Here is a 27465-nt window from a genome sequence, read left to right as displayed (position 1 = left end):
ACATCCTCCATTTTCTTTTATCTGTGTTAAGCTGGGAACTGTAACTGCATCATCAGTCTGCCCTGCAGTTACACTAATAGCGCTTAGCCCTGTTCTTCATTTTTCTCAAGACAAAGGTCAGGCAAAGGAAGAGTGTAAGAGCTACAGTAAGTTAAGGAAGTTTGTAAACTTTCCAGTTAAACTGGGAAAAAATGGAAGCAAGAAGAACATGTCAGAAGAAGCATATACACAAATGTTCAATAGTTCATGAAAATTTGAAAAAAAAATAGCATTTTTATGACAGTATCTCATAATTGACATGAAAACAAGTATCCTAAGCTCTAATACATCTTACTGGCATGTTTTGTGATGCTACATAATTAGACATTTCACTGTCTTTAGTACCTGTCTCAAATAAATTCTATGATTATGAAATCATTAGATAGTCTGGCAAATATCCTTTAGAGACACAGAATGAAGTGGATCTAGCATCAGAATAAGTGAGAAGAAGCTGGGAAAATCCCGTTATCTACATGTAATCCAGGAAAATGTAACTATTTACAGTCTATAACTATTCTTGTTCAACCTTCACCTGTGCATCCTGCTCCTTGAGTGTTGGAGGTAGGAAATAAGGTGATTGTGCAGGACATGCCTTAATGAATAACTGCACAAACAAAAGTGGGTTTTTTTCATGGTTACTGAAGAAGTAACTAGATGGAAAAAAATGTTTCACAAAGCAACCACCCCAAACCACATCCAGCTACATGGAGCAAAAACAAAACCAAAAAAGTCTGGAAAGGTAGGATACTAAAAAGAAAAGATCAAACTGGACAAAGAAAACCAGAAGATTACTTAAAAAGACAACACAGTAACCCTCAGGCTAGATTGCTGACATAAAGGCTGTATAGTATTGTCAGTTTTGAGATGAAATCACATGGACTGTAGATAAATTTTCTTCAAGCAAATTTTCTTTTTCATGCTTCCCAAGTCTATGTTACAATGCTAAACTTTAGACCAGTTATAGGAAGGCTGTTGTAAAGCCTGTAATAGAGAAACAATATAGGGAATTTTAATAAATTACTTTAGATAAAACTATTAGTGTTAATAATTACTGTAGTCATCTCACAGAGGTGATGATGGGTGAGCACAGAAACTTAACTAATTAAGGCTAGAAAAGTGCTTTGAAATCCTTGGATGAAGGACCTGAATTATGAGCCAAGGCAGAGGAGACACTGTGGCCTACATGTGGCAATGCTGAAGTCTTGCGGAAGGCACTGGGATGAAAGGTGTAGCATTTTCCTGGCACCTGGTGGGGGTAATGGTAGACCACCATTTGGAAACTTGTATGCACTTGTACTAATCATATTACTGTAAAGGACGGACACAGCTGAGACCAGAAGTGCATTACGGCAGATGGCAATCGACATAATTTAGGGGTTTGAAGAGATTATTTCTGAAGGACTGTTCTTCAGGCCTGCCCTAAGAAGTTTAGGAAAAGAAGACTAATGAAGAAAACCCAAAAACACACAGACATATCTGTGAGGATCTAGTAATATCAGAGATTGTTACACAAAATATAATAATGAACTCAGGGATAAGCTGGCTGAAGTATTAATTATACTGAATGTAAATACAAGAGATCACGAAGGAACTATCAGTTCAGGATGGATTTTTACTGAGAATGTCATTTCATGATTAAAGCACTGTTTTAGAAATACAGTATTCTCAAATCAGGCAAGGTAAGGAGACTTTTCATGAGCACTAGAATGTTACATTTAATTACATTTCTGAGAAAGACTACATAAGGACAGGGGAATTTTGCTAGACTGTTTTACCACAACCACTACAATTAAACAACAGTGCATTCAAGTCCCTGCTGTCTGAAAGCAAACACCATTGAAGGTTAGTTATTTTCCAAAGCATTCCTTTAGCCCACTTAGGGTCCCATACACCAGAGGCAAGCCAGATTTCACACCGAAGAAACAGGCTGGCAACCAAATAAAAGGATGCACAAATACTTTATAAAACAACTTTGGTGGCAGACAGGAAAAAGGCTCTTAACAATAGCCATGGAATGACCATCTTTCTTTCACAGACAGACTCCATGCCCTGTCATTCCCCAGTGCTGTTACTCAGCTGGAATGGGGAAAGATACTAAACCAGAAAAAACCAAGATGCTCTTGCAAAGGTTTGGTAAAGGATAATAATAACTCCCCACTCCTCCCTCGTTGCTCACTTTCTTCTTGAAAATGAATAAATTGGTGTATAAAGATAGATCTTCCTTCCAGCAGTCCATCCTCTTACACAGAAACTAGATTTTGTCTCCTGAAACTTAATGGATTGCTGTTTCTGCCCATCGCTTCTACATGTTTAGGAAGGATGCAGCTGCCTTTCTTGCTACCTCTTTTATAGTTGGGTTTGTTTTTTTTTTTTTGTTATTTGGGAGATGGACTTTGAAACAGCAGCATCCACCACTACTTATCTCCACCGTTTCCACTGCCCTAAATTGTGACTGTTACTTCTGCACCAAAACTAGGTAGACCAATACATAAAAATACTACTACAGAAGAAAAGAAATCCACTTTATTAGTCTACTGGGAATGCTCCCTAAGCGTTTTGTTGTTTAAAATACTGCAGAGAGAGAGTAATAAAATCTAACCATTTATAATCTTAGATGTACAAAGTGATGCCAGCAAGTAGACTGGTGTTTTGTTTTGACTGGTAGTTAGATGCTCTTGCATCTGCCAATCTTCTGATTTCTCCATTTCTGGAGAATGTTTTCAAAAATTCTTCTTTATCACTTAGCTGCTTAATCATCTCAAAATAAATCTGCATTGTTTCTTGGTATATCTTTTGACTGACAGTAATTAATCACTGCATTCCTAAGTCTGTTATGAGTTACTATGGTGCTAGCTCATGCACCTTCCTTTTTTAGTAGAACAATCGAATGCAGTATTATAGTCGTAACTTGGTTGATACTGCTATCTACATTTAAAGTAAGGCTTTTACTTGATTTATAGTAAACCTCTATTACCCTCTCTCCCACCCTCATTTTTAGAAGCTTCTCACTTAGACAGAAAGAGATGGTGTTTGGTTCCAGCTCAAATGTACGTGTTTCTAGGTGGCTGAAGGAAAATCCGTCCTGAAGCTCTTAAATCCCATAAAAAAGTAAGGTGATTAAACAGAGCTGTTGATCACCAGTGACTTAGGACAAACTCAACCAAATCCTTCCCTACTTCCCTTGGAAATATTGGAAATTCTTATCACGCAACCAGCAAAAAACTGTATTTGGACATTATGGCTTGCCTCTCCTGACTTTAGGTGACTCAGGTAGGTTCAAGTGACCTAGAAGCTCTTTATAATTACTGCAGAAAAACATCCTACTCTACAGTGTGATTTATCAGACTTTAATACTAGACATTTACTTTAGGAAGATGTGATCGTGTCCTAGAATTCTTCAGGTACATACACACACACACAAACCAATTTAAACCAGTACCAAGTTTAAAAGCATATTTCTATGAATTTTCTCCCACCTATTATGACTTACATTTCAGAGACTTCTAATAAAGACATTATGAAGTTAAATTTTTAACTGCTTTGATTTGTAGAAGTTTGCTACTCTGTGCAGTTAGTGTCACTCTCTACAGCATTATTTACTTGATGCTGTTGGATGATGGAGTACTGAAGTGGGTGACAAAGAATATAAAATGTTCCCTAAATAAGAAACAGAAGCTAGAAGGTAATGATTAGGTAACTGAACATAATACTAAATTATTTTAGGTTACCATAGAATCATAGAATAGTTAGGGTTGGTAAGGACCTTAAAATCATCTAGTTCCAACCCCCCTGCTATGGGCAGGGACACCTCACACTAAACCATGCCACCCAAGACTCTGTCCAACCTGGCCTTCAACACCGCCAGGGATGGAGCATTCACAACCTCCCTGGGCAACCCATTCCAGTGCCTCACCACCCTCACAGTGAAGAACTTCTTCCTTATATCCAATCTAAACTTCCCTTGTGTCCTGGTTTAAACCATGACACCCTGTTTAAGTTTTAATCCATTACCCCTGGTCCCATCACTACAGTCCCTAATGAACAGTCCATCCCCAGCATCCCTATAGCCCCCCTTCAGATACTGGAAGGCTGCTATGAGGTCTCCATGCAGCCTTCTCTTCTTCAGGCTGAATAGCCCCAACTTTCTCAGTCTATCTTCATATGGGAGGTGCTCCAGTCCCCTGATCATCCTTGTAGCCCTCCTCTGGACTTGTTCTAACAGTTCCATGTCCTTTTTATGTTGAGGACACCAGAACTGCACATAATACTCCAAGTGAGGTCTCACAAGAGCAGAGTAGAGGGGCAGGATTGCCTCCTTCAACTGCTGGTCATGCTCCTCTTGATGCAGCCCAGAATATGGTTGGCTTTCTGGCTGCCTACCATAAAAAGCATTGTTAAGTTAATGATAGATCCAGAAATTTATTTAAAGAATGGAAATGAAAAGGATGAGATGTAATAGAGGGTCCAAAGCCAAGGAATGTAGAACTTACTGCTTCTTACACTGACAGTTTACAAACAGATACATATGTATACATAAACCGCATGCTATGTTTTATGATTAGGCAAACAACAAGTGTCTATATAAATACATGTAGTTTATCAAATAAATTCATGTTACTTTGATGCTTAATTTTGCTCCTTCATTGTCTGATTTATTTTGATATTGATAACACATAATGTATGCTGTTACTGTTTCAAGTAGACATTATTTTATACAAATACATAAATGGAAATGTCTTTGGACACCATTACTGATATTAGTGAATATTACTCACCCTGCCACTTTCCATGGACTTAGTGTCTACATACATATTTTTAAATAACAATCTTATATCCAACATAACCCCCATAGAACTTTTCATTCTCCAATTATAGTTTAGATATGTATATATTTTAATCTTAGAACATCCTGATCTGTTTCCTTTAACAAACAAAAAATACCATCTGTTGTGAGAATGCACATGAAAGCATACTCAGATTTTAATTATACATCTCATGGCAAAATGCATTCAAGAATGGGTCTAGGGACGGACACATAAAATATTCCAAAACCAGACAGCAATGATTTCTTCTGCATGACTTGGTTTCTGTAAATGAAAATGTGTGAGCTTGGGATTTGTAAAATCTATGACTATCACCACTTTTTTCAAGTTATAAGGAAAAATATTTGCAATACAGTAAAATTTCACATGGTAGCAAACCAGTAATTGAATGTAATTAGATTTACACATCAGTCAATGCTTCCACTCTGAAAAGAAATGTTTTCAGGAACTGAGTGTTCTAACTCAAACAAGTTCCTCAACAGGAATGACCTAAGGGCCAAGAAGATGAAAACATAATCACAGTAATATTAGGACAATTTTTAAAAGGCATATGTGACAAATAACACTAGAAAAGCGAGAAACAGAAAAGCTTAACTTCTCTAGATGAGTGACATTTCCCTTAATAATTACAAACTGTTTATTTTTTAAGTATTGATTGCTAAGAATTAAAGAAAATAATGTTTGATTTTTATAATGAACATAATTTAGTTAAAAGACCTTTTAGTTTCTCTTACTTTCTCTTCGCTTCATATGTGAAACTGTGCTTTAAATTTCACACAGTAGTACATTTCTTAATATCTTAATTTAGAAGAGCTTTTCTTCAATGATACCAGTAAATCTCCACAGTTTAATGTTTAACTCAATTTTATCATTTTTCACTCCAAGAGAGCTGTATTTCTATACATTTAATATATGTTTCCACACATTCATTTTCAATAATCCTGACATTTACACTAACCAAAGTAAAGAAAACACAATATAATGTATAACACATAAAAATGCATAATCTAAATTTATATATAGAAATTTCTGTAAAGATCTACATACGTTCTTGTCACATCTTGTTCAATCATTGCTCGAAGCTCTTTATCCTGGAAAAATTTATTCCAAAGACTCTAAAATAAGGAAAAATAATTGTATGAGATAGAGACTTCTACTAATAGTTCAGAATAATATACTACATCAGCAAAATACTGCACAAATATTAATTAATTAATCCTCAAAATTCCTGGTAGAGTGGTATATCAGTATTGGTATACACGCTGGTGACCAGCCCAATGAAGTAACATTTGTGAATCAGTCCAGTCAATCTGAGAAAGTCAGTTTCGGTCAGAGATGAAAACATTCAAATTCCTGGATCCTTGTTCTAGGCTCACTCCATTTGCTCACTGGATGGTTGGTCTTTGAGCTAATTGTAAGGGATCTACGAAGACTATAAAGGCAGAGTAAATTAAAACTTACTAGAACCAGCAGCACAACTGAAAAAAAATTCAATAGTTCATACCTAGAAAAAAAAGTACTGTACTGTACTACATTCCTCTATGAATGTATGTGCTTTAAATTGATGCTCCCCTAATTTCCATACTAAGAAATTGTTTGGAATTAAGCTAGCTCGTCTTGGTGGTGGCATACGAAGATGACATACTTGTAACGGTACATACACACAGGGCAGATAGAGCTAGCCATTCTAAAAAAATGCTCTGGTGGGGAAAACCAGGATATTTAAAGCTCACTGTTGACACAAAAGAAACAAACAAATAAATAAATAAATGAGTTCAAAGTAGGTTTAGTTTCTTCTGTATGTGTGATTATGATGATTTCCTTTTTCTTTCTTTGGTTTCCTTGCCTTGTTTACCAATATTTTGCAAAAGCTAACCTGAAAGAAGTCAGGAAATGTTGTTGTTTGCATACTCCAGAAAAAAGTATTCCAAAGCCTATTCTTTATTGTAATGAGATGGTAGCTTGGCCCTATTGATCAAAATATTGAACAAAATCTATAGCAGACTTCTAATGCAAGTTAGTTTTCAGATAGCAGCAGCACCAGTGAATGAAATACCGTACAAAGAGAGCTGATACAATACTTCCAGAATTGTAGGAACAATTCATTACCATGGTGGCTTATGATCCACAGAAAGGAAAGCGAAAGTAAATTATTGTTATCTAGCAGAAGAAGGTAAAATAACAAAAAAAAAAGTTAATTAGCTTCTATATTTGTTTACAACCTATGAAAAAAACCCTAAACTTTAATAGTATTCATATACTTGACAACGTCTTACATAAAACTAGTATCTTTTCAACTCACAGCTCTTTTCATGCAGCTAGATCACATTTTGAACCTTCCCTGCCCCTGCTCCCATCTCAGTCCATCAGAGAAAAGCATAAAGGAAACAGAATGTGCATGCGAAGAGGAAACAAAATCCAGGACACTGAAAGGGTAAAACATTGAAGTCACTGCAGAGGCTCAAAGGCACTTTGCTCTCCATTCCTATGCCTGATTTGGCCTGTGGCTTTGTTTTATAGATGAATCCCCTGCCACATATTATGACATATCAACCCTTGTCTTCTAAAAGACATCACAGGCAGAAAGAAGGTTAAGCCACTATGTATGATCCCAAACTAAAGCAGAAATACTTTAAATCTTTCATATTTGACACAACTTTCTGTCCAGATGGATGCAAGAATGGTTTGATGGCATGCATACTCATACTGGCTGCAGAGCCACCAACATGCCTACCAACACTTCCATGTCTCAACAAGAAAATCTTTCTCCTTCTGCGTTAAATACGAAGCAGAGTACCACACTACAAACAAAATATGGGCTTCTGTTTGAGAACAAAATGGAAGTATAAATAGTATCACCAATGATACCCGTGACAGTCTTTACAGGTGTAAATCTCTTAATGCAACCAAAAAAAATTATTTTCATGGTATTAGGTTGCTCTTAAGTTTGATTTAGAAAAAAATTCAAAGATGGTAACAGTTATCAGGAAAGCATAAAGATACATGCTTTAAAATGCTTAAGAGCTTTTCAGCTACTAGAAAATGCAGTAGAAACCTTCATAAACAAAAAAAACCCAACCACCCAAACAAAAAACTTGTTCAAAATTAAGCCCCCAAATCTATGTTAGCCCTACTCAAAGTGTCATGACTTTGAAAATACCAAGCTACTAAGAGATCCTGTTAATTTCAGTGAGTTTGGTGCCCTGCACTTAATGACAGTCAGGGCAAATACTTTTACCATATATTTAGTCTTTCTTTAAAATCTGGACCTTTCAGTTTGGAGCTGGCTCCTTTTGGATTAGAAACTTATTTCATTCAACGATAAAGAAAAAGTATTAAAAACATTGGAAGAAAAGCCTATCTTGCAGCCTTGTACTTTAAACATTAACTCAGCACATATACAACTCAAGATACAGAACGATTCTATTTTTGCTGGAGAAAAACTTCCAAGGCTGAACAGTCTTCCAGAAGAAGGTTCTTTAGTATTTGCTGTTAACAGCAGTCCCTTCATATTGACTGTTTAAACACTCCTTCAACTAAAGCCATTTTACATATAAAATGAAAACACACAGCAGTAAAAAGGCACATTGGTTAAAGAAAACATATGCTGTGAAACTGGACTTGCAGTCCAGCACTGATTTTTTTGTTCATCACAACCTCCCTGAAAAATCAGAATACTAACCTGGAAATGAGCATTTCTGGTTGTTCAGCTGAGCCTGTGAACCAATTGTTAACACAAGTCAGTTTGGAAATTTAGGGAAGAGATTTGAGCACCTGCTATTTTGCTTTCCTCAGCAAGAAATCAACTTGTGTCAGAATGACGATGATGATAACGTTAGTAGCACCTGTGCTGATGAAAACAAGGGTCAACTCACCCCCTCATCCTGAGACAGTGGGTTGTTGATTATCAGATCTTGCTGTCCCGCTTTCCGAGGGTTTGTAATGTGCTGGGTAAAAAGAGAAAAAGATCAAATCCTCTTCTGCTGTAAGTATTAACGTCTAAGTCAAAGCATATGGGTAGAGAACCTATTTTGTGCCAACTTACAATTTCTTTGATTTTACTGTAAGAAGTTCTTAAGTCTGAAGTGGTTTTAATCCATTGACTTCTGTCTTGGGGTAGAACCTCCAGAAACAACTATCAACAAAAGAAGATGAAACCATAAAATTTCATGATTTAAAAGAGCTTTTCATATAAATCCTACCAGACAGCATAAACCATCTTAGCAAGGAGAAGCAAGTACTCTACATGTAAGAAGAAAGCAGAGACCTCTAAGATACCCCTGGCTTTATTATTTTCCTGTCAATAAAAAAGAAGGCAGAAATAGTAGCTGTTCTACTGTATGAAATAAAATATTAAAGACAACCGAAGCCACAAACACAAGCTTTGTAAACTGTCACAACTTCAGACGACTTGATTGAGACTTCCAAGGCAAAAAAGAAAATGCAAAGGAATTAAAATAAAGATACAAAACAAGAAGCTATTTACAGAACATTGATGACCTAATGCAACTTGCTTAAAATCAAGCATGACTGCAGAGCAGAAACTAAACACTCAGAGATATGGTCTACTTAAGAAATGTGGAAAGGGAAAATCTTAATCTATAGAAATGAAACATACTCTAGAATTCTGCAAGACAATTAAGAGTCAATTTTGCAAGAAGTCTTTGAGAATGCCTACATCACAGTTCTTTCACATTTCTGTTTAAAAATGGTTAGAATCTATTGGAAAATAACTTCTAATTGCATAGAAAATAAAAACCAGAGTATTTTCTGGTTTTTAAAATATTTTTATTTACACATTATAAAGTGTTAAGAAACAGTAAATGCTGACAAACAAAAAACATTCCCAAATGACTAAAAATAGTTCAGAACTTAACAAAAACATAGATAGTATTTTTAAAACAGGCAGCGTAAACCAGAGCCCTAACCCATATCTGGACATGAAAATAAAACCAACCTGATTTCTAAAACAAAAATACTCCTCACTTAATTAGTGGACAGTGAAGGACTTGATGCTTTTCTTAGTTCAGGGTTTTGAGTTATCGCCTCCTAATTAAGAGGCTCAAGAAGAAGCAGGGTGGTGAAATAATGCTTGTGGCATACATTCATCTGGCCTCCTGAAGAAGGTATTTTCATTAACTTTAAATGTGTTCACTGCTACATACATTTCAAATTTCAAATTTCTTTCATTCATATACAAAGAGTATTTTCATTTTCTTTTTATAGGTCTTTATGCCAAAGTGAAGCTTAAGAAATTCCAAGTGAGGTAATTTGAATTATCAGTGCTAACATACAGTAACTCTACTAGGGAAAATGTTCTCTACTGTCATAGTTAGTGCACAAGAGAAGACCTGATGCCAGTGCAACAGAATAATTTTGGACTTTATATAGCATCAAAGTATTACTTTGCTTTCTTTCTCTTTTCCTTCTCCTGCAACTTTAAAAATATAGTAAGAGACCTCTGAGGACATGTTGTGTTTTAATACTGGAAGATCTGACTTCCTTCTCTATTCTGTCTCCACTATCTCATTTCATTGGGAAAAGCTGCTAGCAGAAGCATCAGACTGACTTTAAAGGAGTTCCAAGTTCCATAAAACATAAATTTTGAGACAAAACTTCATTTTTATTTCCAGTGCACAACTTCACTGAAGAGAGACTGAGAAGAGATGGTTTGTGGCACTCAATCCTAAACACACCACCCAGCACAAGGATATTCTTTCCTAGGAATATTTTGCTATCACCTGCAATTCAGCTTTAAGGCAACTCAATATGATTAGAAAATGTCCTATGAATTATAAAAATGAGTAGGAAAACACTGGGATGAAATCTGTCGGAAAATTCATGATTCTTTGCATCAATAATCTTCCAGCGCATCATGTAATGTGTTGATATATTGCAACCACAAACTGTAAATAAATATTTTCTCTTCTTACCTTCCAGCAAACACTACGAAACCTGCTGCTTCTCAGCTGCCCATTAATCCCCTTCAGCCGTATAGTTGCCAAGTAATTGTTGTTTACAAATAGTTCTTCCCATTCTTTGCTGTGTGCAAAAGCAAAAGGAATTTAACATTTAAACAAAAAACAAGCTTTAGCTGATTTAAGGACTATATGGCATTACACAATATCGGATAAGCCAGGAAAGGAACTTCGTTTTAATGTATATATTTATTGTGTACCACTTCTAAACGCATGGCTGTCTTTTTGGACACATTTCTTCTCTGGATTTAATGAATATGTAGATCGCTATAATTATGCCAGCTACTGAAATTCATAATGTCTATGGAGGCTATTCCATTTCCTCTAAAATGTTGGTACTGCAGTTCAGTGAATAAACAAGAAAAATGAATATTAATATAAGCACATTCATGTTTCAGCTGTAGACAAAGAAGTACCTATTCCAAAAATATGCAACAGAAAAGTATACTGTTGACTGTATTAGCTCCTCACATGACGTATTTGCTTAAATGAACCTTCTTTTCTTCCTAATGTCAAGCTGGGCAGTTAAGCATCATAGAAGATGACTTTCTTCAACATTTAGTGCTATTTACTATTGAAATCACTCCTACTTCTTTCTACATGATCAGTTTTAAAATTTTAACAGGTGCTAGCAAATTTAAAAAAAAATCAAAAAATTACAAAGCCTCACTGTATAAACTGTTGAAGGCAAGCTTGAGTACCTTGCAGTACCTATGGCTGACTAGATAAACAACCTAAATATGCCTCCCAGGCATGCAGGCACCAGGGGCCTAACACCTGTGCCTCATTAATATACAAGTAAATAGGCTCTACTGGGAAACAATTGGAAATTAATTGTCCCAAACCATCTACCGAGTTTGAATAAAAGAATTAAATCTGTATTTCCCGTACCTTCTACTGAAATATACAAGAACAGTATAAGCCATTTGATGGTCTTAGTAGCCCAAGACTTGCTCACAGACTCTGCAACCCCTTTAAAATTCAAAGGGTAATTTCAGTGTAAGTAGCCGGGTTATGTGCAAGGAAATGTGTTTCAGATTTATTTTCAGTCTATGTCCTTAAGGTGAACATCTCCTTCTCCCAGTGTCACATGGGAGACTATTACTTCTCCCTGGGAGACCAAATGAAACCAGAAAGAGGGAAACTACTACTATGACTCCAGGGTAAGATCTCACTAGATTTCCTTCGCTAAGAAAGGTCACAGAGTGGGTTATACTAAACACAAGCAAACTCTGGTTTTGCAAGCTGCCCTAAAAATATGCAAACTAAGGTGAGATAATTTTAAGCCTTTTAAGTTGAGTTGTGAGGGTGAGTTTTTTTAAACCTTGTTTTAGGTAAAAATCGCACAGTTCCAGAACAGAATTATAAAATACACTTGTGGGGAACAGTTGGGCTACGGACTTGGCAAGCCGGGAAATTATGGTCCTGTTCCTCTGAGATGGAGCAAGCTGAGCTCACTATTCACACTGAGACCAGAAGCACTGTGTTTGTGAATGCATCACCTTTCAGCTAGGATCATTTTCAAAAACAACAGAAAAAGTGTTTTTATTTCTGGGTCTTGATTATTAATGACTTTGAAAAGCAAAAGTCCTCCAGATAAGAACAAAGATGACTAAAACAGTGTTAGCTTGCAGGGCTTAAGGCTACTTTTAGCTTCTGGCAACTGCCAGTATTCTCAAGTGACCAACACAGCAACAAGTAGTTCCAATAGTGTGGGGTGGATTCCCTCCTTCCTGCCACATTCCCCATTCTCCTAGTCAGACTCTCTGGCCATTCCACTGTCTCTCTATCTCCCATACATCCTCACCTCCTGAACCAAGCTGCCTACAACTGTTTACCATGATTCTGTCTCCTTTAAATACAACGTATGGTATATAGCAGACACAGCTTGAGAAAAATCTGGACCTTTCTTTCACAGCCATTTATACTTCAGTAACTACAGTATATTATGCCTATCTAAGCAACCCTCCTGTTTCTATCATGTATAATATTCCTCAGTTGCCACTGTAAATTTTGTAGCATTATTGGCCATTATAACTACTGCCAAGCTGCCTCCCTAAGGTAGCGATTCTTCAAGAGTGACACATTCCCCTGTGCACACAACAGGTCAGCCTCTGAAGCTATTCACATTGTTCTGCAAGCAGATGACATTCCCACAACGTCTTTGAAAAGACTGGTGTGTCAGCTGAGTTAGCAAAAGGTTTCAACCAGTGTAACTGTGAACAGAATGAACAGAGAGAAAAGAAACTCTTCAGGTTATTTTTTTTCACCAACTGCTCTGAGTGATTGCTACACAGTAAGAGCGTAATTTCAACACTTCTTAAATGGTATTAGTGCCGATACTGTGCTTTGTCTTCTTCTTCCTTTCTCTCTTTTTTGTTTTTTTTTTTTTTTTTTTTTATTTGTAATGTAATTCCAAGCACGTTTTGCACAAAATTACACTTAAAACAGCCAAAAGAAATTTGGCAAGATCATATCTCCCCTGCATCCCCCCCTTGGCTGCTGGGATCACTAAAAAGAAAAGTTACAAGCAACTGAAAAAAAAAAATTATAAAAGACTTGGAAGCTGGAATCTGCTTCAGTTTTAGAGCTGAATGATATCTAAAATCCTTTTGGAACAGCATTCACTAATTCATTTCTCAAATACTTTGAATGAAGGCTAATAAATTAAGCCTTATAATTCCAGAGACTGTTTCAATAACAGTAACACTGTGTAATATCAACAAGCTATCAATTCTAAAAGGATAATTTTTTTTAATGATATAGCCCTACTCTGTAAACTAATACCTCCAAGCTTTGTTAACCCAGGCTTGCCGAAAACTCATTGGTCAAAGTGAAATGAGCAATGAAGACTGGAACTCAAGTCTACCACATCCCATTTGCTTCACTGAAGTGAGAGGCTTCAAGAGCCAATTGGAACCACTTAAACTATGAATAAGCCCATGCAATTGTTTTTAATCAAACTAGAAAATTAAATGCATAATCATGTGTTAATACAACCTCTAGCTTGTACAATTAAAACAAAGGCAAATGCCAGGGTTAAAGTTTTCTGGTTATTTTGTGCACATTTTTCATTTCATAGTCTTATTTAAATATTCTGTCTACTATGCTACTATATCTATTGTAAAGTCTTCATAATATAAAACCTCCACAAGGAAAAAAGTTATTGGTTTAATGTTTCTTTTGGAAACTTAAATTTCATATGCCGTACCCGTCCAATGTAAAGTACTTATTGGCATGAGTTAGGGACAGTTGCATTACTCTGAAGTGGGAAAAGTGCTCAATATGTATGAATGAAAAAGCAAGCAAATCAGTGGAAGGGATGAAGGTTACAGATTTGTTCTGAAAGGTTTGTTCTTAGCCCTCATCTGTTCCTTTCCATCTTTTGAAGCATGCATTTTTGTCATAACTACAAGTTTGAATCTGTCTGCAAAAGAATTTTATGCGGGGCTCTGCTCTAGTACACATACTTGCTCATAAGAAATAAGCCTGATCTCCTAGCAAACCATATATAAGCATATTTATTATCCTTTTTCTTTCCAACAGGACATGATTTGTAGATCTGATGCTTCTAAGACAATTACAAACATTGGGTTTTCTGAGATAAAGTAAAAAATTTAGAAGAGAAATATCTCTGTCAACACACTGTGAGGAAGAAAGCACAATGAGCACGACTTCACATCAGAAAAGTGTAAGTAAAATTCTACATGCACTTAAATACCATTTTCGAAAAAGTATTTTAATCCACAGTGATGCTATACACTAAAGCATCTTAGTAAAGAACACTGGAAAGCCACCATTGCCCAGCCATAGACAAGCAACTATAAACTCTTTAAGAATGCATGACACCAATAATGTAACAAGACACCTGGAAACTAATTCTGGAATTGAAACAGTAGTTCCAGAGTTTTATTGAGGCAACACTTAGCTGTGGTAGTGTTGGGAAGAGGTAACGAAGACTTTCTTACACCAACAGCCAGTAGTGGAACATCAGCCTCTGGCTCTGCTGCTAAATTTCAGTCTGCAGCATAATGGCAAAACCAATACATCTACACAGGCAGAAGAATGCAATGGTAGCCCACCTAAGCTCCTTACAAAAAAAAAATAACTGTTCAGAAAAGGAAGAAATCAGTGGAGAAAGAGTGGTATAGCACAGATAGAAACCACCGCTAGTTAACTTCTGCATTTACTGATTTACAGGATAAAGCTGCTGATGGGTACAAATGCAGATACTTCTAAAGGTTAAAGCTACTGTAAGAAGCTCTGATGTACTATGATGTTCAGGCAACATCAAACTCTGTGGGAGACACTCAAACCCATAGAAATGTAACAATGCAAATAGGCACATCAAACTACAATCTATGTCACTGAAAAATGGCAAAGATTCACTGTGGGACTGTAAGGGCTCAGACCTACCAGGAAAATATGACTGTTTATAATCGCTTTGCTTTTAGTTGAAGCTGTGGGTTACAAAGAAACCAGTATTGTCAAATCCTCAACCAGTGTGTACTGGTATTTTGTCTCATGCATTTTTAAAATATTCCAAGTACGCCATGTTTTAAAATGCCTTTTTTCTGTGTGTGTCCATGCTGAAACAAAACCAATATAATATTTATAACATTTGATGATAAAGAATATTTCTCAGTACATGGTAAAATACTGCAATACTACTAAAAGGTGTGAACTTTAGCATGCATATTTAAGATTTCAATCTAAATCTCAAGCTTATTCTACCCTCTAGACCAATATTGAAGGATAAAATGGATAGTCTCATAGAGATTCAAAGAAAACTCTTGAGCAGTGCTGCTAGCATTGGCAAAATCATCTTAAACCAAAATGGTGTGCATGTATGCTCTCAGAAAAGCCAATTCCATTTCTTCATACCATTTTTGGTTCATCTTCAGAATGTGTGTTTTAAACTGCTGAGACCCAAACTCAGTTCCCCAGAGGCACTCAGTAAAGCAACAGGCTACTGAACAGGCCATCAGAAAGAAATTATTGAATTATCATGTCATATGTTTTATAATATGAGGTCTTTATTGATAGGAACATCACTAAGTGAATGTAGTACCTATATTTAAGTAGAGGCAGCAATTCTTTTTAAACATACTGCATAAATCCAGAAACATGCACAGTTTGTATTATTTATTATGCCATAAAATCAACAGTTGAGAAAAAAAAGTGAGGCAACAGCCAGGAATGTAATAAAACCAGAGTTAATTCTATAAAAACAGGGAGAAAAAAACAATTGAAAGGCAGTATCAAGTAATAAGCAGTAAGTTCCTAAAAAAAACATTTCTGAAACACATGGTTTTTTATTTGCTACCCTGAAAATCCACTTGACAGCCTTAATGTGAAGGCTTATCAATCTGCTTGGAAAATAGAAGTATTTTCCTCTGTTTCCCAAAGTCCTGCCTTAGGATACGAGGCAGAGTTAACAGCCATGTAAGTGTGAATATGCATGGCTGTGCTTCTGGGAGGCTCAACATTCAAAGGGCAGATTTTTCTAAGCAGTTCAGGTTTCATCTGTATTTGGCTGCCACAGAGTTAAAAAGGTTTGAGTGAAGAAAGGTAAAATCACTTTCTTAAGGTAAACATTCCAGCAAAAACTTAAGGTTATTAGCTAGCTATGCTCTTTAAGCTCCCAGCATATGTGCAGTACAGTTCAAGGAAGTGAAATAAAGCCACACTGCCAGTGGGACACTGCCAGCACCACTCCTAACAGCACTGGATCTGATGCAGAACCCCGAGATACCTTTCTCCATACCCCAAATTGTCCAAGTCTCCTTCGTGGCTCTCAGTCAAACCGCCAGGTTTGGCCCTGGGAGAACACTTCACTTCTAGCCCTGTAATTGTTTAGCTTTTGTAGCAGTATTCTTGCTACAGCCATTTTGAAGTCTAAATTTCATCAGCTTGTTCTCCTCTACTCTTTATGCACACATTTACAGAACGGCAAAATAAAATGTAGATGTTCTATTCAATTATTTTTATTTTGTATTGTAAACTCATCTGCTAAAAATTGCAGTCAAGGCTTTCTACTTTAAAAGCCCCAAACACCTTTGAAATCCTTTGCATGTACATGTAGAACATTTACTTTCTAGTTCCCATGATTAGCGTTCCTGCCTGTTATTTTACCCTTCTGCTAATTCATATCCCCAGTTAACCAGAGCTCTGTGAATTTTGTGTGCTCACATGCATGCAGCCTTGTTATACAGACAGACATGCATTCCTTAAGAAAGAGGAAAGTTAAAGAGTTTCCCCTAGTATATAACAGAAGTTAAAAGTTACAGCTCTACTATCTTTGGTTTCAGCTGGGATAGATTTAGTTTTCTTCTTAGTAGCTGGTACAGTGCTGTGTTTGGCAATTGGTGTGAGGATATTGTTGATAATACACTGATGCTGAATGAGCAGCTGCATGGTACTTAGTTTCCAGCTGGGGTTAAACCACAACATCTACAAATCATCAAACTAGAAACTGGATGTAATAGGGAGAGGGGAGATATTTTTTGCAGGAATATGCCTCAAAATGCCAAAATGTTTCTGCTTACTCACACCTCACTAAAGCAAGTCTAGAACTGACACAGAAATTACAATATTTTAAAATATGCACCCAATTTCAACTTGGATGACTTTATAACGTGTAGGGTGACGAATACAAAACTCTAGCTAATACAGCTAGTTACACTTCAACTTTGTAAATTTGCCCATTTTGCATTAAATGACATGAGAAAATGAGTAAGTGATTTCGTGATATAATTTTAATCTCTTGAACTGACTAGGTTTTATTGCCATAATTAAAAACCACATAGTCTCACTAAAAGTAAGTCTTTGCTCTTTAGATTTATTCCAGTTATACATTATGTTTATAATGTGTAAGACAAAAGGCTTATTAGAGACCTTTTGTCTTCAAGCATCTTTGCATTAAAACTAATTCCTCAAATGTGCCATCTTGCATTCAAGTTTTACATACAGTTCTAGGTAGTAGTGGTGGTTTGCTTTTTTTAATAACCAAAATGAAATCACTCATTGGATGCATTCTGAGCAGAGTATAGCAAAATCAAGCTCTCTGGTTTAATCTTCAGAAGTGCTGCTACAAAGGTGTAGTATGCAACTCTTTCATTTAAATTCCCACTGAGCTAGTGGGGGCACTGAGGTACTATGTAGGAAAGAACTGTTCTTCTCCAGGTTCTTTTGTTGCTAAACTCAACCAACAGATCACTCACAGTTCTGTGGCAGATGTTCTTGCTTTTATGTCACTGCACACCTCATGGACTAGAAGCTTACACCAGCATGATCAAGATCTCAAAAAGTATACTTACCATCAAGAAAAATCTAATGCCATTCACCTGTCAGTGTTAAGTCATGTTGCTGCAAGGATGATGTGGGTTCTGAGTAATAAATTGACACTGATGAATTTCACTGCATTATTTAGACCTACAGACCTTAAGAACTTCTAATAAGTATTTCAAATTTATTAGCGTCAGATTTTGTGTTAGAAGGAAGAATGGTGAAAGGTTTTGGGGCCAAAATGAAAATCCAATTCCACGGGGTTACTTTCTTTCCTATCAAGTTTACTAAGGGACTAATGGTGCTTACAGAAAAGGAAAACCTTCATGCTGCCTTTGCAGCAAGAGCACCTTGCTGGCTCATGTTCAACCTGAAGTTCATCAGGAGCCCCAGGTCCTTTTCTGCCATGGTATTTTCCACCCCTCAGCATACATTGGTGCCTTGGGTTCTTCCTCTCCATTTGCAGGACTTCTTAGTACTCCATGTTAAATTTGATGTACTTCCTGTCAGCCCACTTCTCCAGCCTGCCAAGGCTTCTCTGGATGGCAGCACAACCATCTTGTGTAGAAAACCACCTCTCTCAGTTTCATGTCACCTGCAATCTTGCTGAGAGTACACTGCCTCATCATCAAAATCGTTAACGAAGACGTTAAACACGACTGGACCTAGCATTGACACTTGGGGTACACTACTGGTTACCAGATGCTTAGACTTTGTGCCACTGATCTCTCTGAGACAATTTTGAACCCACCTGCACTGTGTTTACCCAGCCCATATATCAACAGCTTGTCTTTGAAGATCATATGTCTGACAGTGTAAAAGGCCTTCCTTAAATCCAGGAAGAAAACATGCACTGCTCTCCCCTTATCTACCGGGCCAGTCACACAAGGTTATCAAGTTGGTCAAGCAGAACTTCCTTTTGGTGCAAAGAGGCCTCTTTGCACATAAGTGGCATGAACCACAATGGCATCTAGAATATGGTTCTAAGTACGACAAAACAAATATGGATGACAGTTTTACTACTTCTTTACGGAAAGAGAGGAGGATGCAAGTGCTGAGAATCCTCCTTACAGAGTGGAGACGCAGTGCCACTTCACTGTTTTGCCTTCTATTCCCAAATTTTTGTATCTTAAAATATTTGAAAACCCCAATAGAAATAAGCTTGTTCTTTATAGCTCTTGATTATGTGTGGACACAGAGTGGACAAAGTTAAAAATAATAGGATATTAACTGCACAGGGGTGTCTTAAAAAATAAAGAAACATCATCTGCATATGAACAAGACTAAATAAGCTTGTGTAGATGGAAAAGAGCTGCTTCCCAACAGATTTTTCCACAAGGTGAAGGTATATAAATTGCCGACATCTTCACATTATATTTAACATATGAGGACAGAAGCTCAGTTGCCAAGAAAAGGCACAGGTCAAAGAAGAATCAAACTAGTTTCACTATCCACTTTTGGAAAGGGATAGGAACAGTGAGGAACAGCTTGCACCCCTTGCCGTCTTTCTTCTGCATGCTCAGTATCAGTCCTGAGGTTGTTGGCTGGCACACAAGAAACATGCCTCAGCCAGCAGGACCACATTGCCTTTTTGCAGTAAGAAAGAAAACATCTGGTAAGTAGATTCTGTGAGAAGTCAGGGACAAAAACAGAAAATGAAAGTATTTCTTATACTAGATCTTCTGCCCATCTGAAATATTAGCAGGAGGAGGAATATACATTGTCTATATAACCCAAAACTTTGAGCAATCATCACTTGTCATGGAGTTTGATCCACAAGGGAAGGAACTTTATCTTGATACACAGAGTAGAAATTAAACTTATATACAAAGTGAACAGATGTATCAAGAAATTATCCAGCATAGTAGTCACAGATTTCTGAATTATAAAGTAAGTTAACAACACAAGTATGAAAAGTGATCTTTTTTTAGGCTACATATTTATTAGAAGCAGTATTAATGTATGAATGCACCTTGGAAGAAAATAAGTGTCCTTGAGATGTTAGATTCTATCAGCCAAATTGAATGTCTGCATCAATGGCTCTCCCTAAAAGTCATAATTAGGTCATTAAAATATATTTAGAAAAATAGCCCGTAAAATAAAGTTAAAAAATACTCACCTTCATTTTATTTCATAGGTCACTGTTATACCATCTAATAAGATAATTAAAAACATGCAAGCAGCTGGTACTGAGGCTAAACAGATTAATGTAATAGTCTGTAGTCATATGTGCTGGCAAGGGGTTCACCTCTTTGGCGAGGAGAAGGTCAGCTGCCCTTGGGAAGGCAGGAGAAAGACAGTATTTCTACCTTCCAGTGGCACTGTACTGCAGATACTAAAACTAGACACCCACACTTAGTTTTCTTTTTCTTTTGGTGAAGTCTGGACAACTTGCACATCCAGAAAAGGCTTTAACCAAAGCAGTACAATAGCACACTAGAGTGGAGCTGAAATACTTTCCTCATGTTTCTCATGCTTTAAAGATTAAAGTTCCTCTCTTATTCAAATTTTTCTAATAGTGAGCTTCTACTTTTGATGACGTGGTTCTAGGAAATAATTTTCGTAATTTCTTATTAGGAAATCTTCTTACCTAGTACACAAACAATACTTCAATCACAGCCTGATGAGCAATTAGAAAATTCTCCATGACCTCACAGGACACATTCACAAACTCATATTTAGAAATATGTGTCAGTCACATGTGCTTTTCACTTCCATTACTTACAAACTTTATGACCTAAAGGGAAATGCTCACTGAGAATAATCAGCATTAAATCTGTGTGGTGTTCAACACAAGCAAGAGTCACAAATTCTAAGATGACACCATCATATTAAAAATAAAACTGTACAAATAGTTCTGAGCATTGTAAATATATGAGAGAACAATGATCTGACATCCTTTATTAATAAACACACACACACTCAGAAGCTTCTATTGGAAAGTGTAAAATTGTCCTTTAAAATAGAAAGTGTTGGAATCAAGTACTACCCCTCCCCATTTTTTTTAATTGTTATTAAAACAATATGCTCTAAAGAGCACTTTAATAGCAAAGCATATTCACATTCAAATGTTTTAAAACATTTGGAGTTGTCTATTCTTCTAAATGAATTGCAGAGATACTGCTCCTGATAAAGCATAAAACATCTTTTGTTTCAGTAAAAATTTTCAGTATCATTTTGTATATATTAGCCTTCTGCGGGCATGACATCTACCATGATCCAAAGATGCCTTTGCCTCTTCTAGGGCAAAAATTCACTAGCCAGTATTTTTTAAATAAGAAAGACTGAAACACACTGGGTAAACAACACTAACATCAGTTTTACCATATTACTTACTAACTTACTATAACAATATTCATTGACAATATACTAAAATAAGTCCAAATCTCTAATGAGTCCTTAAAGAAATAACAACCATTTACCATCGTTACCTTTCAAGGCAGTTTAAGATTCACTTTGTGTCTTTCATAAGGTATTAGCTGCTCATTTTTACTTAACATGCAGCCCAGAACTATAACTATCAACAGAATATTCAACCCAACCAGCAAATTTACAGCCACTCTCATTATATAATGGGAGTTACTTGTCACTGAGCAGAAAATAATCATTTTACACCTTAAACACTGTAATGCTACTTAATAACAGTGGTAGCTTGCCTACTATTAGAAGTCAGAGATTTCTTTTATATATATATATATATATCTATCTCTATGTGCATAAATATACCTCACTCCCCACATATATATACTGCACTATCTTGCTTTATCATCTTGCTTCTAGTTATAACAATAATACTCTGGCAGAGATATATGGGACCACTTTCAAAATACTAATTAACTTCAGTTTTGTAAGTTGGGCTGTAATCCTCACTGAGAGAATACAATTATTATTCTGGTGAAGTCATAGCAACGTAGCTAAAGTTGTATTTATTACATCCACTTTGGACTACGGAATTTGGAGACAAGAGACTGGCTTTAGCCTCCACTTATTTGTGGAGCATTAAAGATAGCTGAGGATTCACTACAGTTTGGGCTGCCTGAACTAAATGGAACCATGCTCTGTCCTTCCACTTACTTTTCGTTGTCCATTCTAACTACCCTCCTTGCACTGGCACTGATACCCATCTGAACCTCTGTCAGGTGAACACTGAACCAAATCATCAGAAACCTCTCCCTATAAAGAATGCGTAAGTTTGCCTAGGTTAGCTCCCTGGACTGGCTTAGTGAGAGTGCTACTGCAAAGTAGAGAAGGGATAGGAAGAAAGAGTCGGACCCCAGCACCACAGCTTACATGGTCATGGAACCAGAGCCTATCTGGAGCTGGTGGCTTCTTTTTCAAGTGTTGATGACTTTCAAGAATAAATGCCCTGGAATTAATGGCAGAGAGAACTCTCAACTCCTTTCTTCTGCTGATCTGGCTAAATTCTTTCTTGCCTGTTTTTCAGAGATTGTTTCATGGTCTCTGTATCTACATACACTTCTCACCTAAAAACCACAGAGGTTATTCTGGGTGGTATTTTTGAGCCCTTCTTTTAACTTAGATAGTATGTTGCATGCATAGAGAAAACAAATATGACAAGAAATAGAGTCAGGCAGAAACCTGGAATGGATTTGCTAGCATATTTTTCTCAAAGTGAACATGCTAACTACCCTCGAAGGGTTTTATATCATCACAAAGTAGGTTTCATTAGAGCAGACTTACTAGGATACAGAAAATAGGAAAGATTTGTAAATCAAGCCTCCCCTGTCCCACTGAGTCCCTGCAGGTACACCGCTTTTTCCAACCTTGCTCTGAGTCCAGAATCTTCCTCTGAGTGCTTGAATCGCAACAAAGTCTTTGCTGTTCCCTCTAAGTCCTTACAAAAAGTCTTTCTTTTCAGCATCCTCAAGACCAGGCTGTATTCTCCCTGATCTTCTCGGCAACCTTTCAGTCTCCAGCCTTCAACAGGCTCCTTGAGCCCAGCACAGCTCACTGCCTGCAAGATGGTGCAATATTCCCAGGGCCAGGCAAACAGGCAGGTTTCTCCTGCCTGCCTACACCTCTTTGAAGTACAGACTCCAGTAGACTACAAGCACAAAAAATTAAAAAGATGCCATCCATTATTGTTCTCTAAATAAATTCAAAACAATCATGTGGTAAGTTTGTTTCATTTTGCTGTACTTAAGCATCAAAATCAGATGCAGCCATTCTGGTTAGCACAAATCTCACTATTAAATTACCAGTCACAAGGACACGGATTTAGCATCTGTAGCACAGGAAGCATTTTGCTGGCTGAAAGACAGAACTATACATCTGCTGATTACTCTTCTGTGCCTTCAACTGCAAGATCCCCTCTGGTATGTGCCCAAGCAAGACTCAAGTTCAGTGACAGTGCTGCAGAAAGTTACTCAGCCTCATGTTTCCTTAACTGGTGTTTACGACCAACAGAACGGAAACATTACTTTCCTGTCAGAAAACCTCAAAGTTAAGAAATCCTGACTCTGGTTTTGACCTGAAACAGAGTTTCATGTGGAGCATAGATCCAGTTACCTTGGAGAAGATCAGAAAGGTGATCCCTGTTGAGTTTAGTATTTCAGTGTTTAGCCTAGTTGCTATGAGTTTAGGTGAGAATTTCTACTTTATTCCATACTTTGGAGGAAAAAGAAATCCCTTAAAATTATTTAGGCTTATAAACACAGTATACTTTCATCATTTAAGCATTTTCAACAGCTTTTTCAAAAAAAAAAAGGGCAGAAAACTTTTCAAATCATTACTTAATGAAATCCTTCACATCCTTTAGTCTCCTGACTGTTGCAATTTAGTGTGTACAATACCCTTAAAATACATGGATCTGTTATTTTGCTTTAAATATATTATGCTGCTTATTATAGTCAAACTTTAAAAAAATAGAAAATATAAAAAATTACCAACCTGTAAGAAATAAACGTTCCATCAGAATCTGAAGTGTGGTGCGTGCTTCCATTTTCATTTGATCCTCCTAATACAAAAATAAAACACTTTTGTTACAAGACAAACCCTGATAATAAACAACACAATATTGATGAGAATCGTAATTGATTTTACCATATATTGCAATTTTAGTTTACAACAAAACTTACATAGGTAAGTCTCAACTCCACATCTTCAAATTCTTACAGCTGGCAAGAGAGACAATGAGCCTCCGTGTTCTATTTGGAGTCTAAATGTTCTGAAAATCTGAGATTTAATTTCACTTGAAGTTTTGGTTTGAGGTCCTAACTAAACACAGATTTACTAGTATAAGGTTATAGAAGCATACCATACAAATAGACGAGTTTGATTTTTAAGCCAAAGAATATAAAAGTTCATTTATTTTGTGATGGTATGGTATCAGGTACTTTGTGTCCTAGCACAAGTTTAAAGCTTCTCTGAAGCCACTTAACATGTCTGCAAAACATCTTGTTTTACATGCTGTGGGCTGTTTATACATAGAGCAGCGATGTTCATAGAAACTGAGGATTACAAGGAAACCTTCCACTCTATAGTAACTGCTATTGAAGGATTGTCAAAAGCCAGGAACAATAATCTGTTTTTCAAATGAAATTTATCCACATCCTTTTTTATTTATTCTTGCCCAACCTGTCATTTAGCTTGTTAATTCTTCTATGCCCCTGTGTATTTCCATAATTCATTTACAGACAGCATTGCGCATCTTTGTGCCCTCTGTTCTGCTTACTGAAATCAAGTTCTTTCAGTCTTTTCCTGAAATGAGGCTCATTATTCCCTGTTCTGTTTAAATGAGCCTTCCTTACACATGGAAAAGAAGGAACAGGAGCTGTAGACAGCATACTTAAAGTTTAACCAGTTCATTCTTTGGACAGTGGTTTTCTTCACTATCAAATCTTGCTTCATACAGTCTATACTCATGCCACATCAGCTTGCAGTTTAACAGCCGTCATTCACCAACATTCCTACAGTTTTACTCTTCATTTTTTATTTACAAAAGAAGTTTGCAGTTTACAGTAGCAAACCTTGCTAGTGCAATACTGTATTTCATACTATTTTGTGCTGTTGCTCTTTTCCTCAGAAATGACTTATCCCATTTGAACTGAATCTCCTTGCACTGGATACTGCATATTCTCTGCGTAGTAATATGCGCTATCTGATATTCTAATATTTTTTCTTCTTAAAATCTATCACTGAAGTTTCTCGCTTTGTGGCAAGACAACAAATGAAAGTATTGTGTAAGATCAGCTCCACCACAAACTCCACTTAAAAATTTCTTTCATTAAAATCTGCGTTTCTCAATTCAACTTATAATTATTATACTTCACTAATCCCCATCCCTTCTATTTCACAACACCTCCTGTGGCACTACATCAGATGGTTTACTTAGGTTCAGACAGACTTAACATATTTCCTTAATGTATATTTACAAAGCCTAGCAGCTTAGCTGGGCACAGACTCCTGTCTAACAAAAGCCCTGTACCAAAGTTACACCATTCGCTTGTTTTTTCTCTTCTAAAGCCCTGCACAAACAACAGCCTACCTATATAACTGCTTTGCCATTACCTTTTTTTCCTCTTAATCTAATTACAGGTACTATATTTCTCCTCCTTCACATATATGCTATCAGCCATGAACTAAGACTGAAACATTGTTCCATGCAGCAGCATCTGCCAGTATTCATGAAAGACATTTACTCTGCAAGTCACATTCTTTAGTCCTTATTGTATGTGCTAATTTATCAGATATACCCAATACCATTGTATTTTTTATTGTTTTTTATTTTCACACCCTTGATTAATATTTTACTTTTACTGAAAATTAACACTTTTCTGGTTGAGGCCACACCTGAATTATATTAAATATCATTTGCCCATTCCCACTGCACAACAGTTCTAGATTTCTTCCCCTCAAAGCTTCTTTACAAATTCAAGTAATATTTTCTTGTTAATGATCTAATTCAACTTAACTTCTGTTAACTGTCACTATAACCCCACAGTTTCTGATATCCAGGAGGTAGCCTTCTTTGCAGATCAAACTAGTTTTGTTTCTTTCAAGATCTTTGCTTACTTCAGGCATTCCTTAAAAAATACTTAATCACTCACTTTGACAGAACTTTCCTTCCAAGTGTTTTTCTCATCTAATTTGGAATGCATTTTTTTATTAAGTTTTGCACACTTGTCTAAAATATATCCCAAACCTCTATTACATTTGAGCCTAAAATCACTCCATTCAGTTGACTTCACTGATTAGTTCTCAATTTATTTTGAAAATGGAAAACCTACTTAATTGTTCTGCCTTTTGTTTACTAAATTTAACTAAATTAATAACACCAGATATTTCATCCAGGTAACAACCCTCCCATTATGAATAACCATCTGTCCCTTGTATCTTGGGAAACAGTCTCCCATACTGGGACAATTTTAAGTAATATGCTTTTTTCATATATTGCCCATCTCCACAACTGATCCTGAGCACTCAGTGACATGACTGAGCTATGTTCCGTCTCTTTTAAAACCATATGGCTAGATGCAGTGATACTGGGAAACTGAAAAATATACTGCACATGAAAATAGGTCCTGAATGCGCTATTGTGCCTTACTTACACCTAAACAACTCTTAAGCATTCACCTACAACACTAGCCAGACTCAGAAAGAAAACTCAGTCACAATGCAAAGTTCATATGCTGAAAAATATCTTTTGGGACTCTTTTCAATAATGGCAACATGATCGTTTTTTTTTTCCTGAAGAATAAGGTTTAAGAATAACTCAAAAAACTAAAAGCCTTTATTGCCTTTCAACTAAACCATTTGTCCCACTTTAAGTCAACAGAACTCTACAATAGAAACAAGCATCTTGGTGATAAAAAATTGTTCTTTCATCAGGATCCCACAATGAACATTTGGAGGGATCCTGGAGCTGCTACATCTGAGCTGTCCTTTACAAACTATTCCATGTGTACCTTGCTTTATTCTGAAGCATTCTCTCAGAAGACAGTAACTTCCTTTATCGAAATGACCCCCACAATACTTCAACATTCTTAATTGTAAACACATTGTAAATAAATCTCATATTTATATGTTATTGTTGATCTCTTTCACTGTTCGTGGGTTTTTTTTTGAGAGGTGCTTTTGCTGCTCCATTGTATCATTAGCAGCAGCTACCAAAATTGCATAGGACTAGGTACATCCAGCTCTCAAAACCAGGATTTAGCAGACTGGGCATTTCTGTCATCGTTTTCTTGCTCCACCCCCTTTAAGACAGATAAGTCTATTATGACGTCTTGAAAGATGATTTAGATATCTTTCACTGAAAATGATAAAAATGACAAAAAAAGCAAAGTGCAAAGTATTCATTGATTTAGGAGTCCCTG

At 36.5% G+C, this 27465-nt stretch overlaps 1 protein-coding gene across 2 annotated transcripts in view; it reads right to left on the bottom strand.

Annotated features, from left to right (window-relative positions):
* TBC1D5 (TBC1 domain family member 5) overlaps positions 1 to 27465 on the bottom strand; it is a 317301-nt gene that overhangs the window by 131143 nt on the left and 158693 nt on the right. The window contains exons 5-9 of one of the 2 annotated variants that reach the window (XM_031044993.2): positions 24038 to 24104; positions 10796 to 10904; positions 8908 to 8997; positions 8738 to 8809; positions 5910 to 5977 (exon numbers count right to left, since the gene is read on the bottom strand). In XM_031044993.2, coding sequence (XP_030900853.2) covers positions 5910 to 5977; positions 8738 to 8809; positions 8908 to 8997; positions 10796 to 10904; positions 24038 to 24104 — 406 coding nt within the window. Of the gene's footprint in view, positions 1 to 5909; positions 5978 to 8737; positions 8810 to 8907; positions 8998 to 10795; positions 10905 to 22911; positions 23092 to 24037; positions 24105 to 27465 lie in introns of those variants that run through there. The other variant, XM_031044994.2, reaches the window with a different exon arrangement.

The sequence above is a fragment of the Melopsittacus undulatus genome, chromosome 1, assembly GCF_012275295.1.
Source record: "Melopsittacus undulatus isolate bMelUnd1 chromosome 1, bMelUnd1.mat.Z, whole genome shotgun sequence".
In the NCBI taxonomy this organism is placed as follows: Eukaryota; Metazoa; Chordata; class Aves; order Psittaciformes; family Psittaculidae; genus Melopsittacus; species Melopsittacus undulatus.
This window is presented reverse-complemented; position numbering and strand designations above follow the sequence as displayed.